The following is a 17,480-nucleotide window of genomic DNA, read 5'->3' as shown; positions in this document are numbered from 1 at the left end:
AATTGAATAGTGTAGATTAAAGAAGTATGAGAGTTAGGTGGGAACATTAACATTAGACAATAATTAGCTAAAAACCCTACCTGCATTGCCACTGTAAGTGCCAAATGTCAGTTTGTAGTTACTTCTCTCATCACCTATTCGAAAGTTGTCATAGTGAGTGTATGCTGATCTTCCTTCAAATGTTGACATGTTCAATTCAAAGTGACCATCCGACGTAAGACGATAAATGTTATCATTACCAAGCCAATGCTCACCATTAACATTCCCAAACCCTGCCTTGTATGCTGCCCAATTTCTATAGAAGCCCATAGATCCATCTTCTCGTGTCTGAAAAACCTTCATAAAATATAATAACAATTGTAATAGAAAGCTAACAAAATACATTTATTCCAAGGATATTGAAAATGTACTATTCCTATACTGCAATGTTTTGAGGTACAGAAAATGTGTTGCTTATTTTTCATTTTCTGATCTACTTTTACTACATTTCTTTTCTCCACCCAACTTGCTCCAGTTTTATGTATATGCATCCATGACTATTATGTGTCTTATTGATTAAACCTACCGTCCATCCACCTCCATCAGTGTCCATATCGCAGTAAACTCTGAATGGTTTACCTCCATCACGAATATTGATCATGTAAGCACCACTTGTTGCTTCACTGTTGCGTTCAAGTAAGTCTGTGCAGTCTTGTGGATAATCTTTAAAAAGTTGTTTTAACATTGAACAGGTTTATTTGCTAAATAAAATCTTGTTTTCTGGCATTTTAAAATGACAACGTAGGAATTTTGTTTTATCGAGTCCTTAAAAAAAATTGAAAAGTGAATAAACATTTTAATAATACAAAATAACATAAACTGTCACCTTTGATGGTAATTTAATTCATTTAGTGCATAAAGTGCATTTATAGTTACATATGCGATTCTGCCTCTGTGTGAGTAGTGTCTATTTTTAGTTAGTATTTTTAAAATATCCTACCCCTATTAGTCTGGAGCAGCAGATCCAGATTTTTATACAAATAATACAAAATGCATAGATATTTTTGACTGTTGAGGCACCTTTGAAATGTTTTGTTGATCTGATTTGAGTAGGTTTTTGTAGATTTTGTCAATCTGTAGTATGTTTTTTAAATGCATAACAAAATCACAAGCATATCTATCTATTACAAACATAAAGATTACAAAATAATATTATTCCTGTCATACTTGAACATTACAAGTCATTTTTCAGCACCTATTACATAACAGTTTGTTTTTTAATGTAATGCAAGATAATTTGTGAAAGGGTCATACTCTAAAATAGTGCAATGTAGTACAATATTTAACATAAATTTTGTGCAAAGTTATTTCTAGATAATTTATAGAATGTTCATGTTTGAACTTATAAGTTAAGTTATGAAAGGTTCGTGTTTGAACTTATTTCATGGCAAGTTATAAAATGTTTGTGTTTGAACTTATAAGTTAAGTCATGAAAGGTTCGTGTTTGAACTTAATAGTAATCATAAAAAGGTAGTGTACGAACATATTACAAGATAAGTCATGTAAGGTATTGTACTAGTGTATTACAAGATAAAGTCATAAAAGGTTCGTGTTCAAACATAGTATTACAAGGTAAGTCATAAATTGAAAATTTCATAATCCATAAACAAATAAAAATATTACAAATATTGTTATCCTAAGGGAAATTGGAACAATATGTTCAAACACAAATTTGTTACCATACCGTCTTCCATACCTTGAAACTTTTTTTTTGAGAATTTAATATTATACAAGGGCAAGATATAAAATATTAATTAAATAATTACACCTATTGTTTGTTTTATGCAATATATTTAGTAAACCCTGTCGGATAGTGACAGGTTTACTCCGAAATTTAATCTTCACAATTGAAGAGCGAACAAAGTGTGTTAAACTGTTGCAATAATCGAATAAATTTTCGCCTGCAACAACAAAAAGAACTGAACTGAACACACGCTACGCCGTGCATACACGTTCGTAACTAATTTACAGAAAGGTGTTCAACCATCTAAGAAAGAATTCATGCAACAATTACAATGCAACTATTCTTCTGAACATTGTCCCCCTCCTAGTCTATTCCCATACATTGTTTATTTTGTTTCAATTTCTTCTCATTTATATATTTCTTTAATGAACTTAAATAAATATTTCGATTTTTCATTTTTTAATTAATTTTTTTTTATTTGTTTATATTTTATTTTTATGTATGTACAATTCATTGAATAAATCTTGTTTCTTTTAATTAATTTTATCTATGTACAATTCATTGATTAATTAATTCTTGTTTCTTTTATTTATTTTAACATTTTATTCTTTCAATTAATATTCACTTTATATCGCATATATTATTTTTCCATTTAACACATATAACTACAATTCAAACAGCTTAATCTAACTCGGCAGCATTTCTAAATGACAAATCTTCGTAATATTTCTTAGGAATTCACCACTTAACAACTCTAACATGGTTATCTAATCCAGGATAACAAGTATTCTACATGGCAATTGCAGTGGTGGGGCCAAGATCTTTCCGACGTGGGGTATCTATGACCAGCTCGATAGTGGGGCTGAGCTAAGACAAGTTAGAAAACTAGCTAGCTAGCCTAGAGGCCTAAAAAGGTGGCTCTTTTTGCCTTTGGCTCCCCAACTAGAGCCCCTGCAGCCTCCCACCGCTGGGCAAAATTTAAAAAAAAAAAATTTTTTTTTTAAAAATGGTAATTGTCCTCTCACATTACAATAACAATATCATTAACTTTAAAGTCATGAGTGTGATCTTTCCATTTTTTTTTATTCATTGTAGGTAGCCATTCTTTAACCCATCTATTCCAAAAATGTTTCATAAGTTCTTTCTAAGGTTAATTTTGCTATTATCCTTGCCTAATATTGCAATCATTGATTTTTTTTGGATGATTTAATTAGACTTTCTTTAGTGTCTTTAATGTGCAATGTGGATTTAAAGGTGGATTAAAACTCCATCCAATTCCTTCATGAGTCATATGGTTTTTAATTTTACTAAAATCCAACATTTCCATTACTTTACTTAATTCCCTTTTACCCCCAACAAAATTTGTACCATTGTCTGACAGTACAAGTTTTGGCTGACCCCTTCTACTACAACCCTTCTACTACAAAATCTATAAAATGAAATGTCCAAATGTGGGGCACGTGTAGTTAAACAAGTGAATGGACATTAAAGTATCGTTCAGTCTGATCACAGTCTGGTGAACATTTAATATCCATTGCCACAGCTTTCGCTAACCTAAGTCCAAATATAGCACTAGAATTTAGTCTTTGAGGCTACAAACCCAACGATTTTATTATCGCCGTCTAAATACCATATGCCTGAAGAGAAGCGTCACAGAATGAAGGTGTAATTTTTTCACAAGCACCTATCAATGTTTATCTGATGAACTTTTTGTTTTTATACACGGCCTTGCAGAAAAACAACTGCTAGTTGAGCCAAGTTTTCGCGTTTAAATAAAGCATATTGTTGTTTTTTGTGTTTATTTTAAGTCCGTAAGCAGCTGTATCATTTAATACATCTCACTATAAATTACCATTTTTTTTTATTTTATCATTGAAATATTTTAAACTGCATGTCCCTCTTATGTACATGCACATTGTCAATTTCTGATGCGCACCATAGTATAATATTCACACAGCACAATATTTCTTTAGCGTCTTCTATTTTTATAAAGTCTGAACAGTCAAAGTAAAGTCTAAAGTTCCATATCCAGTATTGCTTTCAATTTTTAGCTTACAGATATTTCAAAGTCAAGGAATAGTGTAAAAAAAAAATCAATGTTTGCAAATTTTATTCTTGATACAATTTTTTTTTATTTTAACAAATTGTCAGAGTACTTTTATCATATATTATTATTATCCCATGTGAAGTTTATAACCACATAGTAAGGCAGATAAAGACTGTGCGGAGCACAGGTTCCTGCTACAGTAGTATTACCTAATAGCTTGTGTTGAATGACCTAGTAGACAGGGCTTATGTCAGTAACGTATGAACATTGTGTGCTAGCTGTAGACCTAGCCTGGTGTTTTCTTGTAGCTGAATTGTGCTTTTTTTTACAGGATCTGTTAAAAATCGGGGAAATACTGTTCTTCTATATTTTCCCTTCACGATATATTGCATCACAGAAACAAAACGAAAATATCAATCTGTGCATGATGCATGCTAGTATTTATAGCGGCCTGATTAAATTATTAGAATCAACTTATTTTTCACATTAATAGTATTTAATTTTACATACATTTTTAAAAACATAGGGAAAGTGTCTGAATTTTATTAATTTTCAATTAATTATTATACTCTGAGTTTAACTCAAGTTATCAACTTCACTATATCATGCTACCATTAAATTCTACGTATTTTCATCTCAGTCGTTTTCAAGGAATAGTAGTGCCCTTTCCAATTTCCCCACACCACACCTTTTGCATTCTGATCAGTTGTACCACCCAGGTACAATCCATTCAGATTTGAACTATGACAGCCACCATACCACCAAGCTGCTTTTAATGACACAGAACATGATGAGGCTGATGTGTCATGATCTTGGTCAAACGTCGAAAACTGGAGATTGTTATGTCCTGTCAGTGAATCACCTAAAATAAAGATAATAATTATATTTAAATATCACTTGAGTACAATCTAGCCTAATTTCAGTAAATTGGACATAATGTGCACTTTGGTATATAGTACGTCCTAATGTAATTAGTTATTAACAATTACAAATTTATGTTGAACCATGAGTTGCCCCAAGTAGGGATGTTTTCCAAAAGTATGCACTGTTTATGGTTCAATAAGAATACGACCCCACATAATCTCAATATAATAATTATATATTTATATAATAATTATTCATTTATACATTTTAATTGCTGAAATTAATTGACTACAACATTTAATGTTGACCAATAAACAAAAGTTGTAAAATGTTTATTCAAATGTATTGAATGATAAAGGAATATTCCAATATATCTTCCAGCTTTGATTCTCTCAGTGCAGTAATAGAGGATGTAATATTTCGATAAGTGATTAATATATTATGTATAATTTTGTCCCATTTGTTTCTGTGACTTAATAGGCATATAAAATTGAATTTTGCAATCCCTGATGTCTGAAATTGTTCTCATGTTAACAATTTTAGAGTGTTTGACTGACCATGTTTCCCTCTCCTGTGTTTTTGATGTTTATTATCACTTTAAAAATCATGAGCGAATTTGGCCGTGAGGCCATGAGATATCATATTTGTGACATGCAACTGTTTTTATGAAAAAAATAAAAAATAAATTATTTATTATTAGATGTCTTTTTTTTCAGTGGGTGTGTCCCACATTTATTCTTTTATTCTTTATTTCATAGTAATTTGTATATTTCACACTAGAGTACACAGTGCATTAGTTCTGGTTTCTTTAACCAAACTCTTATAATTTTCATTATTTTACTAATTTTTTTTAGTCTATACATTTAAACTTTCACCCACTTTTTACTTATTTAAAATTAATTTAAAAACTCATTTATTTAGAAAATTTCAGAGTATGCGTCTTTGATCATTGTTTTGAAATTGGTGCTATTTAATATTTGATTATTAATACTATATTCCACTGTACATACAGTATTTAAAGTGTTGAACCAGAATGTACTGTAGATGAGCCAAACGTGTGAAAGCAAGTCCTTACCTGCATTACCACTGTAGTTACCACATATCAGTTTGTAGTTACTTCCCTCATCACCTATTCTGAAGTTGCCGTAGTGTGCGTAGGCCGATTCTCCTTCAAAGGTGGACATGTCCACTCTTAATTCAAAGTGGCCATCAGACGTAAGGCGATGAATGTTATCATTACCAAGCCAATGCTCACTATTAACATTCCCAAACCCTGCCTTGTATGTTGCCCAATTTCTATAGAAATTCATGGATCCATCTTCTCGTCTTTGAAAGACCTTTACAAACAAAGGTTTAAAACAAAAGAAACTGTTAAAATATAATAAAATGCTGATATGTTAATAGCAGGAATTTGGAAGATTGAAATTATGTTTAATAGTATTCGTATCAATTGCACTGTAGGCCTAGGTGTCACTGAAATGTTTATTTCAATATACTTGATACTCTTACAGTAAATTAAACCTAAATATAGCCCCAGTCTATTAGCCTTACTGTCCATCCACCTCCTTCAGTGTCCATATCGCAGTAAACACGGAATGGTTCACCTCCATCATGAATATTGATCATGTAAGCACCACTTTTGGCTTTGCTGTTGCGCTCAAGTATGGTGGTGCAATCCTGTGGATAACCTTTGAAAAGATTTACAAATAAATAATAGTCTACACAATAGTTAAAAAATAATTGGTTGATTGACAAAGTAAAGGAGTATATAAATAAAGTGCTAACAAAGATATGTTAAGTTTTAACATGTTCCTTAAAAAAGAAAGAAAATCTTGTCGCCTATGATTACAAAATTAATAGTGATTATCTGGAAAGGGTTGAAGTGCACCGCGATCTTGGCATTCACATGGATGAAAAATTAACTTTTTCTACTCATGTGGATTCTATGGTTAAAATAGCGAACCGGCTGCTCGGGCTGATGTGGCGACATTGCAAATATCTTTCACCTCCTGCTAAATTTGACCTTTATACCTCATTAATTACTCCGTCCTTCTGTTATCTACAACTCAATATCCCAAATACATGCCACAAGAATCGGATTCATACTAAATTCATAAAATTCCTTGGCCCAGCAGCTGGTTGGCTTAACACCAGTAAATTCTTGCAAAGTACTAGACGCACACAAACCAACATGATCTTTCTTTTTAAATGCCTAAATTCAAAGTTTGATTGTAAATTTGTCTCTCAACTTCATATTCGTGTCCCTGTGCGTAAACTTTGTATATAATTTGTTAAAAGTACAGTTTTCTCGTGTTAATATATGTAAAAACAGTATTTTTCGTCGGGTTGCCCATTCATATAATAATTTAGTTCAAATGTTTCCTTACATCGATATTTTTAGTTGTATCTGTCTTTAATGTCATTTTTAATAATATATAAATCTGTTTGTTTTCCTTTTTTATGTACAGTAAATCAAATGTATATTTTATGGCGATCCTGTATTGGTGTTTTTCTTGATATGTTGGATCTTGAATAAATAAATAAATAAAATAAATAAATATGCCAGTGTCTTACTAGGTAGGCCTACGACTAAACTAAAACTCCAGACCTCATTAAAACTTTAGGCTGTGCTAAAGTATAGCCTCTAAAACTATATAATACGTCATTCTATAAAGATAGTTTAGCATTTCAGTCTAACTTTAGGCTTCTAAAGTGAAGGCATTTATAAACTAGGCCTCACTCTAACTTTAGTAAGTCTCTTAACCTCAGTCTAACTTTAGGCTAAGTTGTTCTTGTGTTTTACCCAACAAGCTACATATCACAAGTGAACTAATCACTGCACAAGCATACAGCATAGTAAGTTCTAATTTGCATAAACTACCACCTGGTTAAAGATACAGATCAGTAATTATATTGTTATATTTTAAACACACAGATCAACTTAATATTTGGAATAGCACTTACAAAAACATAAAGGTTCGTGTTCGACAATATTATGTAATCGTTTTATTTGCTAATATATTTGTATATTTGGACACATGTTTCATTACTTAATGTGTAATATTAAGTTCAAACATTAACATTTTTAGAACTATCATGTAATGCATTTGAACAAACCTATGACTATCTTTTATAAGTTTGAAAACAAACATTTTATGATTTATCTTGTAATAAGTTAGAATTAACCATTTAGGACTGAACTTGTAATAAGTTCAAACATGGACTTAACATTAACCTTTATGACTTTCTTTAAAGTATATGACTTTAATATTTTTCTCTTTGAAATAGTGTTGATTAAAAACTATTGTGGAACATGTAAATTATATACAAAATGAGAGATGACGACACAAATATGAACTAAATATAACTATAAGTCTATATCCCTCAACAACTCTAGGATATATATATATTATAAAGAATGCCATACCCTTTCCTTTTGTCTCATCGCCACATTCATTTTTTATAACAATTAATTGAGAAACACCATCCAGTTCTTCATTCTCTACAACATAGCTAAGTGCCAGAGTCACCAGCAGTGACAGTAGGAAACATCTTCCTAGCATTCTGTTTTACCGTCACAGTCACCAAACTACCTGTCTGATATATAAGCCGGGAGTCGTGTCTTAGTATCAGAAAACCGTAATCAATTAATGGAAGGTAGCACCAGTCAGCTCTATTTATTTTTTCATTTTCAGCTGGGAGTTTCCTAGCAGTCAAGTGGGCTACATAAATGGTTGATTCTAAATTAGCGTTTGTAAGCACTTTGTGTAATACAAATCTATTATACAAACAATATAATCCATGAAACATGGAAATAACTAATAAATTAAACAAATAATATCTAATGGAATATATCATTCAGTATATCAGTATGTATGCCTATCCCATAAGTCTTAAGTTGATATATACAAAATGGCAGAATGAATTTCGTACTTAAACATGCATTTTAAGAGTACATGGCACTCATCAGCATATAACGTAATATCCTCAATAATAAAATTAAAGTAACTCTACCTTATGAAAAATAAAAACATGTTATATATAGTATATAAATCTTGTGGAAGATAAAGTGCCGTTATATGAAATATTAAAGAAATCAAGTCAATTTGTTAGTAAACTGAATATAGATGTTAAATAGTAATAAATAGTAAGTTGGTGGTATTATTATTTTTGTTTTTATTTTTATAATTATTATTATAACTTTCTTTAAACACAATAGTTTGTTTCACTATTATTTGGTGTTACTATACAAGGCTGTGTTGACAGTACAAATGGGTATACAAATATCAATAAAATAAATATTAGTTTACATTGAATTACAACAAATAAATATCAAAGTGAAGCAAAAACCATTACTTTACAAAAGTTTTTTATATATAAAAATTATATATAAATTGTGGATTTTTAAGTAAACTCAATCCCTAGTTTCGAAATGACAGATATAGCCAAGCTCTTGGCAATGGCAAAAGCATGGTAGGATAAAAGATCATTAGATAATTGAATAGTGTAGATTAAAGAAGTATGAGAGTTAGGTGGGAACATTAACATTAGACAATAATTAGCTAAAAACCCTACCTGCATTGTCACTGTAAGTGCCAAATGTCAGTTTGTAGTTACTTCTCTCATCACCTATTCGAAAGTTGTCATAGTGAGTGTATGCTGATCCTCCTTCAAATGTTGACATGTTCAATTCAAAGTGACCATCCGACGACGTAAGACGATAAATGTTATCATTACCAAGCCAATGCTCACCATTAACATTCCCAAACCCTGTCTTGTATGCTGCCCAATTTTTTTAGAAATCCATAGATCCATCTTCTTGTCTCTGAAAAACCTTCATAAAATAGAATAACAATTGTAATAGAAAGCTAACAAAATACATTTATTCCAAGGATATTGAAAATGTACTATTCCTATACTGCAATGTTTCGAGGTACAGAAAATGTGTTGCTTATTTTTCATTTTCTGATCTACTTTTACTACATTTCTTTTCTCCACCCAACTAATTGCTCCAGTTTTATGTATATGCATCCATGAATATTATGTGTCTTATTGATTAAACCTACCGTCCATCCACCTCCATCAGTGTCCATATCGCAGTAAACTTGGAATGGATCACCTCCATCACGAATATTGATCATGTAAGCACCACTTGTTGCTTTACTGTTGCGTTCAAGTATGTTGGTGCAGTCTCGTGGATAATCTTTAAAAAGTTGTTTTAACATTAAACAGGTTTATTTGCTATATATAAAATCTTGTTTTCTGGCATTTTAAAATGACAACGTAGGAATTTTGTTTTATCGAGTCCTTAAAAAAAATTGAAAAGTGAATAAACATTTTAATAATACAAAATAACATAAACTGTCACCTTTGATGGTAATTTAATTCATTTAGTGCATAAAGTGCATTTATAGTTACATATGCGATTCTGCCTCTGTGTGAGTAGTGTCTATTTTTAATTAGTATTTTTAAAATATCCTACCCCTACCCTACCCTATTAGTCTGGAGCAGCAGATCCAGATTTTTATACAAATAATACAAAATGCATAGATATTTTTGACTGTTGAGGCACCTTTGAAATGTTTTGTTGATCTGATTTGAGTAGGTTTTTGTAGATTTTGTCAATCTGTAGTATGTTTTTTAAATGCATAACAAAATCACAAGCATATCTATCTATTACAAACATAAAGATTACAAAATAATATTATTCCTGTCATACTTGAACATTACAAGTCATTTTTCAGCACCTATTACATAACAGTTTGTTTTTTAATGTAATGCAAGATAATTTGTGAAAGGGTCATACTCTAAAATAGTGCAATGTAGTACAATATTTAACATAAATTTTGTGCAAAGTTATTTCTAGATAATTTATAGAATGTTCATGTTTGAACTTATAAGTTAAGTTATGAAAGGTTCGTGTTTGAACTTATTTCATGGCAAGTTATAAAATGTTTGTGTTTGAACTTATAAGTTAAGTCATGAAAGGTTCGTGTTTGAACTTAATAGTAATCATAAAAAGGTAGTGTACGAACATATTACAAGATAAGTCATGTAAGGTATTGTACTAGTGTATTACAAGATAAAGTCATAAAAGGTTCGTGTTCAAACATAGTATTACAAGGTAAGTCATAAATTGAAAATTTCATAATCCATAAACAAATAAAAATATTACAAATATTGTTATCCTAAGGGAAATTGGAACAATATGTTCAAACACAAATTTGTTACCATACCGTCTTCCATACCTTGAAACTTTTTTTTTTGAGAATTTAATATTATTCAAGGGCAAGATATAAAATATTAATTAAATAATTACACCTATTGTTTGTTTTATGCAATATATTTAGTAAACCCTGTCGGATAGTGACAGGTTTACTCCGAAATTTAATCTTCACAATTGAAGAGCGAACAAAGTGTGTTAAACTGTTGCAATAATCGAATACATTTTCGCCTGCAACAACAAAAAGAACTGAACTGAACACACGCTACGCCGTGCATACACGTTCGTAACTAATTTACAGAAAGGTGTTCAACCATCTAAGAAAGAATTCATGCAACAATTACAATACAACTATTCTTCTGAACATTGTCCCCCTCCTTGTCTATTACCATACATTGTTTATTTTGTTTCAATTTCTTCTCATTTATATATTTCTTTAATGAACTTAAATAAATATTTCGATTTTTCATTTTTTAATTAATTTTTTTTTATTTGTTTATATTTTATTTTTATGTATGTACAATTCATTGAATAAATCTTGTTTCTTTTAATTAATTTTATCTATGTACAATTCATTGATTAATTAATTCTTGTTTCTTTTATTTATTTTAACATTTTATTCTTTCAATTAATATTCACTTTATATCACATATATTATTTTTCCATTTAACACATATAACTACAATTCAAACAGCTTAATCTAACTCGGCAGCATTTCTAAATGACAAATCTTCGTAATATTTCTTAGGAATTCACCACTTAACAACTCTAACATGGTTATCTAATCCAGGATAACAAGTATTCTACATGGCAATTGCAGTGGTGGCGCCAAGATCTTTCCGACGTGGGGTATCTATGACCAGCTCGATAGTGGGGTTGAGCTAAGACAAGTTAGAAAACTAGCTAGCTAGCCTAGAGGCCTAAAAAGGTGGCTCTTTTTGCCTTTGGCTCCCCAACGAGGGGGCTAGAGCCCCTGCAGCCTCCCACCGCTGGGCAATTGTCCTCTCACATTATATCTATCTTTTACAATAACAATATCATTAACTTTAACTAATTAACTGGATGATTTAATTAGACTTTCTTTAGACATGTGCAATGTGGATTTAAAGGTGGATTAAAACTCCATCCAATTCCTTCATGAGTCATATGGTTTTTAATTTTACTAAAATCCAAAATTTCCATTACTTTACTTAATTCCCTTTTACCCCAACAAAATTTGTACCATTGTCTGACAGTACAAGTTTTGGCTGACCCCTTCTACTACAACCCTTCTACTACAAAATCTATAAAACTTGAGAAATGTCCAAATGTGGGGCACGTGTAGTTAAACAAGTGAACGGACATTAAAGTATCGTTCAGTCTGATCACAGTCTGGTGAACATTTAATATCCATTGCCACAGCTTTCGCTAACCTAAGTCCAAATATAGCACTAGAATTTAGTCTTTGAGGCTACAAACCCAACGATTTTATTATCGCCGTCTAAATACCATATGCCTGAAGAGAAGCGTCACAGAATGAAGGTGTAATTTTTTCACAAGCACCTATCAATGTTTATCTGATGAACTTTTTGTTTTTATACACGGCCTTGCAGAAAAACAACTGCTAGTTGAGCCAAGTTTTCGCGTTTAAATAAAGCATATTGTTGTTTTTTGTGTTTATTTTAAGTCCGTAAGCAGCTGTATCATTTAATACATCTCACTATAAATTACCATTTTTTTTTTATTTTATCATTGAAATATTTTAAACTGCATGTCCCTCTTATGTACATGCACATTGTCAATTTCTGATGCGCACCATAGTATAATATTCACACAGCACAATATTTCTTTAGCGTCTTCTATTTTTATAAAGTCTGAACAGTCAAAGTAAAGTCTAAAGTTCCATATCCAGTATTGCTTTCAATTTTTAGCTTACAGATATTTCAAAGTCAAGGAATAGTGTAAAAAAAAAAATCAATGTTTGCAAATTTTATTCTTGATACAATTTTTTTTTATTTTAACAAATTGTCAGAGTACTTTTATCATATATTATTATTTATTATACTTACTCCTCCCATGTGAAGTTTATAACCACATAGTAAGGCAGATAAAGACCGTGCGGAGCACAGGTTCCTGCTAGTATTACCTAATAGCTTGTGTTGAATGACCTAGTAGACAGGGCTTATGTCAGTAACGTATGAACATTGTGTGCTAACTGTAGACCTAGCCTGGTGTTTTCTTGTAGCTGAATTGTGCTTTTTTTTACAGGATCTGTTAAAAATCGGGGAAATACTGTTCTTCTATATTTTCCCTTCACGATATATTGCATCACAGAAACAAAACGAAAATATCAATCTGTGCATGATGCATGCTAGTATTTATAGCGGCCTGATTAAATTATTAGAATCAACTTATTTTTCACATTAATAGTATTTAATTTTACATACATTTTTAAAAACATAGGGAAAGTGTCTGAAGTTTATTAATTTTCAATTAATTATTATACTCTGAGTTTAACTCAAGTTATCAACTTCACTATATCATGCTACCATTAAATTCTACGTATTTTCATCTCAGTCGTTTTCAAGGAATAGTAGTGCCCTTTCCAATTTCCCCACACCACACCTTTTGCATACTGATCAGTTGTACCACCCAGGTACAATCCATTCAGATTTGAACTATGACAGCCACCATACCACCAAGCTGCTTTTAATGACACAGAACATGATGAGGCTGATGTGTCATGATCTTGGTCAAACGTCGAAAACTGGAGATTGTTATGTGCTGTCAGTGAATCACCTAAAATAAAGATAATAATTATATTTAAATATCACTTGAGTACAATCTAGCCTAATTTCAGTAAATTGGACATAATGTGCACTTTGGTATATAGTACGTCCTAATTTACTACCTATTGAAATTCGGCTTACTATAGTTAAGTTGATTTATAGATACTGTACAGTAATTAGTTATTAACAATTACAAATTTATGTTGAACCATGAGTTGCCCCAAGTAGGGATGTTTTCCAAAAGTATGCACTGTTTATGGTTCAATAAGAATACGACCCCACATAATCTCAATATAATAATTATATATTTATATAATAATTATTCATTTATACATTTTTAATTGCTGAAATTAATTGACTACAACATTTAATGTTGACCAATAAACAAAAGTTGTACAATGTTTATTCAAATGTATTGAATGATAAAGGAATATTCCAATATATCTTCCAGCTTTGATTCTCTCAGTGCAGTAATAGAGGATGTAATATTTCGATAAGTGATTAATATATTATGTATAATTTTGTCCCATTTGTTTCTGTGACTTAATAGGCATATAAAATTGAATTTTGCAATCCCTGATGTCTGAAATTGTTCTCATGTTAACAATTTTAGAGTGTTTGACTGACCATGTTTCCCTCTCCTGTGTTTTTGATGTTTATTATCACTTTAAAAATCATGCGCAATTTGGCCGTGAGGCCATGAGATATCATATTTGTGACATGCAACTGTTTTTATGAAAAAAATAAAAAATAAATTATTTATTATTAGATGTCTTTTTTTTCAGTGGGTGTGTCCCACATTTATTCTTTATTTCATAGTAATTTGTATATTTCACACTAGAGTACACAGTGCATTAGTTCTGGTTTCTTTAACCAAACTCTTATAATTTTCATTATTTTGCTAATTTTTTTTAGTCTATACATTTAAACTTTCACCCACTTTTTACCTATTTAAAATTAATTTTAAAACTCATTTATTTAGAAAATTTCAGAGTATGCGTCTTTGATCATTGTTTTGAAATTGGTGCTATATAATGTTTGATTATTAATACTATATTCCACTGTACATACAGTATTTAAAGTGTTGAACCAGAATGTACTGTAGATGAGCCAAACGTGTGAAAACAAGACCTTACCTGCATTACCACTGTAGTTACTACATATCAGTTTGTAGTTGCTTCCCTCATCACCTATACGAAAGTTGCCATAGTGAGCGTAGGCCAATTTCATTTCAAAGTGACCATCAGATGTAAGGCGATGAATGTTATCATTACCAAGCCAATGCTCACTATTAACATTCCCAAACCCTGCCTTGTATGCTGCCCAATTTCTATAAAAATTCATGGATCCATCTTCTCGTCTTTGAAAGACCTAAACAAAAGCATTTAAATATGCTAAATAGTTGGGGAGCCAGAAAGGGTTTACCTGCACCCTCTAGCAAACTAAGTTAACAACGTTTTTTTGATTTGTTATATCAATACAAATTAGTTTTTTGCTGTTGGCCGAAAAAAATTTGGGATGATTGGTCAGTACATGGGCCAAAAGGTCAATAAGGTCAAAGTTAAGACTTGGCGTAACTACTGGGTGTATTGGAATATTTTTTGTGACAAACTACTCAGAAGACCCATATTTCTATTAATTGTAGTGGGCAACATTTGCTAAAAGTGAACTCCTTTTCTGATCACTGGTCAAGAAATTGGCCATATGAATATCTCAGCAACCACTGGTCAGAAAATGATAATTGTGGTATAAAATTACTCGCAAAGTATATTTTTATATTTGTTCTAATGTAATAAAAATCATAAAACATTCAATAAACCCCTAATTTCGACCTTTGACATATAGCCGGCACAAACATTTTTGGCTTAGAGCACACTGTTTATACCTCAGATATGGTCGTAATTTGTCTCAAAATACTCAGAAGATACATATTTCTATTCACTCTAATGGAAACCTTTGCCAAAAATGACCGTGAAACTTTACTTTTGACCATTGGTCAAGAAAATGTCCATATCAATATCTCAGTCAGGAAGTAATAATTTTAGTCTCAAATTATTCTCAAAAAAGCAAAGTATATATTTATATTTGCTCTAATACAATAGAAATACACAATTAAAAAAACACCTTATTTTTACATTTAACCTATAGCTGGTACAAACATTTTTGTGGACATTTACATTTTTAATAACTAGCGAATTACTTACTTAATATCAAAATACACTCGTATTGATATCACCTTAATGAACAAGTGCCAAAAGACATATCATGACCACTGGTCAAGAAAATGGCCATACGAATATTTAGCAACCAGGTCACAAAGTGATAGTTTTGGTCTGAAATTAAATTAAGACGAAGTAACAAGTTTTGAAACTCCATACAAATATTTAGCTAAATTAACAAAAGAAAACCCTTTATTTTTAATTTTCTATTATATCTCAGTGACTGTCGTGTGAGTATGGTATATACTATGAATACAGTACTTTGTCCTCAGTAGATAATTCTATTCATTCTAATGAATAACATCACAGTTAAATCTTTCATCACCAAGATCAATATTAATATTTAGTATTATAATTACAATCTAAATTAATCACTGTTTAACAATTTAAAGAACTCCGGTAAATGAATGGCAATTGCTATACAGTATACTGTTACATATTTTTTCACCATAGTTGAACAATAAAAACAAATCAAAGTCAACCGTAGTATGACTTATGTTATAAAAAGAGTGTTTATTATTAACACTAATTAAGAAGCTTACCATGTTTATTATGAAAATTGCACAGTGAACCTAATTAAACATCATACTACATCAGTATATGTGATTTTAATTAAAACTAAAACTATAAATATTAATAATACAAACATTCTAAAGAACTTAGGTTTGTTTTGGTCAGATGTTCCAATGTTTCCCTCTATTACAATAAGCTGTTTGATACAACATACTTAGTTATATTGAATCTTTTTAGTACAAATAAACAAAAATATGTAAATTAGTTGCTTAGTAATCTTTATTCACACACCTATATTTAGGATTTAGGATAGTTTTTATTAAAATAACATGTGCACTGATGTAGCATGATGGTTTACTATGCAATTTTTATTCATGTATTTCTTAAATTAATAGTAATTCCAATAAAAAGGAAAAAGGAGTAAATAAAATACTGTAGTCATACTAGTAATGGTTTACTTTGATCTGTCTTTAGATTTTCATAATTTTAAACACAAGCAAGAAAAAACTGGGTGTTTTAAAGTGAAATATTGCAAGAGTTAAATTTGGTATTACAGGATGATGATTTGAGCAGTCTGGAGAGTGTGTGGGATGACGTAACTTTCCCTCTCCATAAATTAAAAGGACAAAATTACAACTCCACTCCTAAAGACTTGTAATAAGACTTTGTTTATATAGAGCATCTAGTGTATATGTTTGTCTTGTGAACCTCTGAGGGTCCCTAATGATCAGCAATTGCTGGATGGATCACCCTCATTAAAAAAAAACTCGACCTATGTCTATATTTCAGATTCAAATATCTTTTTAAGGTTTTATGCTATTGACTCCAAGCTGGAACTTTCATATAATTCTTACTAAATTTCTGGCCAACTAGTCTATATTTTCAAAATGTCATTACTCAATCTTAACACAGTGGAGCTGAGGTGTGATACGAGTGTGTTTTGATATTAAGGAGGACAATATTCGCTAGTCATTAAAAATGTAAATTATGTGCTGCACGCAAAAATGTTTGTGCCAGCTATAGGTTAAATGTCAAAATAAGGTGTTTTTTTAACATTTTGTGTATTTCTATTCTATGTATTTCCTATATTTCTGAGATATGAAAAGTGTTTGTCTAAGCCAAA

At 30.7% G+C, this 17,480-nt stretch overlaps 3 protein-coding genes across 3 annotated transcripts in view; 1 reads left to right on the top strand and 2 right to left on the bottom strand.

Annotated features, from left to right (window-relative positions):
* Positions 1-17,480, top strand: part of LOC144852719 (uncharacterized) — a 100,648-nt gene that overhangs the window by 54,696 nt on the left and 28,472 nt on the right. The gene's annotated exons all lie outside the window — the stretch shown is intronic.
* The window catches only part of LOC144852728 (ficolin-2-like), a 53,745-nt gene that overhangs the window by 31,190 nt on the left and 5,075 nt on the right, over positions 1-17,480 (bottom strand). The gene's annotated exons all lie outside the window — the stretch shown is intronic.
* On the bottom strand, positions 49-6,350 carry LOC144852275 (ficolin-2-like). Its single transcript, XM_078710051.1, has 5 exons — positions 6,186-6,350; positions 5,690-5,971; positions 4,396-4,654; positions 566-735; positions 49-336 (listed from the first exon to the last, which is right to left on the bottom strand). Exons 1-5 carry the CDS (start codon positions 6,258-6,260, stop codon positions 64-66), a joined length of 1,059 nt encoding a protein of 352 aa, XP_078566177.1. The 5' UTR covers positions 6,261-6,350; the 3' UTR covers positions 49-63.

The sequence above is a fragment of the Antedon bifida genome, chromosome 9, assembly GCF_963402885.1.
Source record: "Antedon bifida chromosome 9, ecAntBifi1.1, whole genome shotgun sequence".
NCBI classification, from domain to species: domain Eukaryota; kingdom Metazoa; phylum Echinodermata; class Crinoidea; order Comatulida; family Antedonidae; genus Antedon; species Antedon bifida.
Note: the sequence above shows the minus strand (reverse complement) of the source record. Positions and strands in the feature narration are given on the sequence as shown.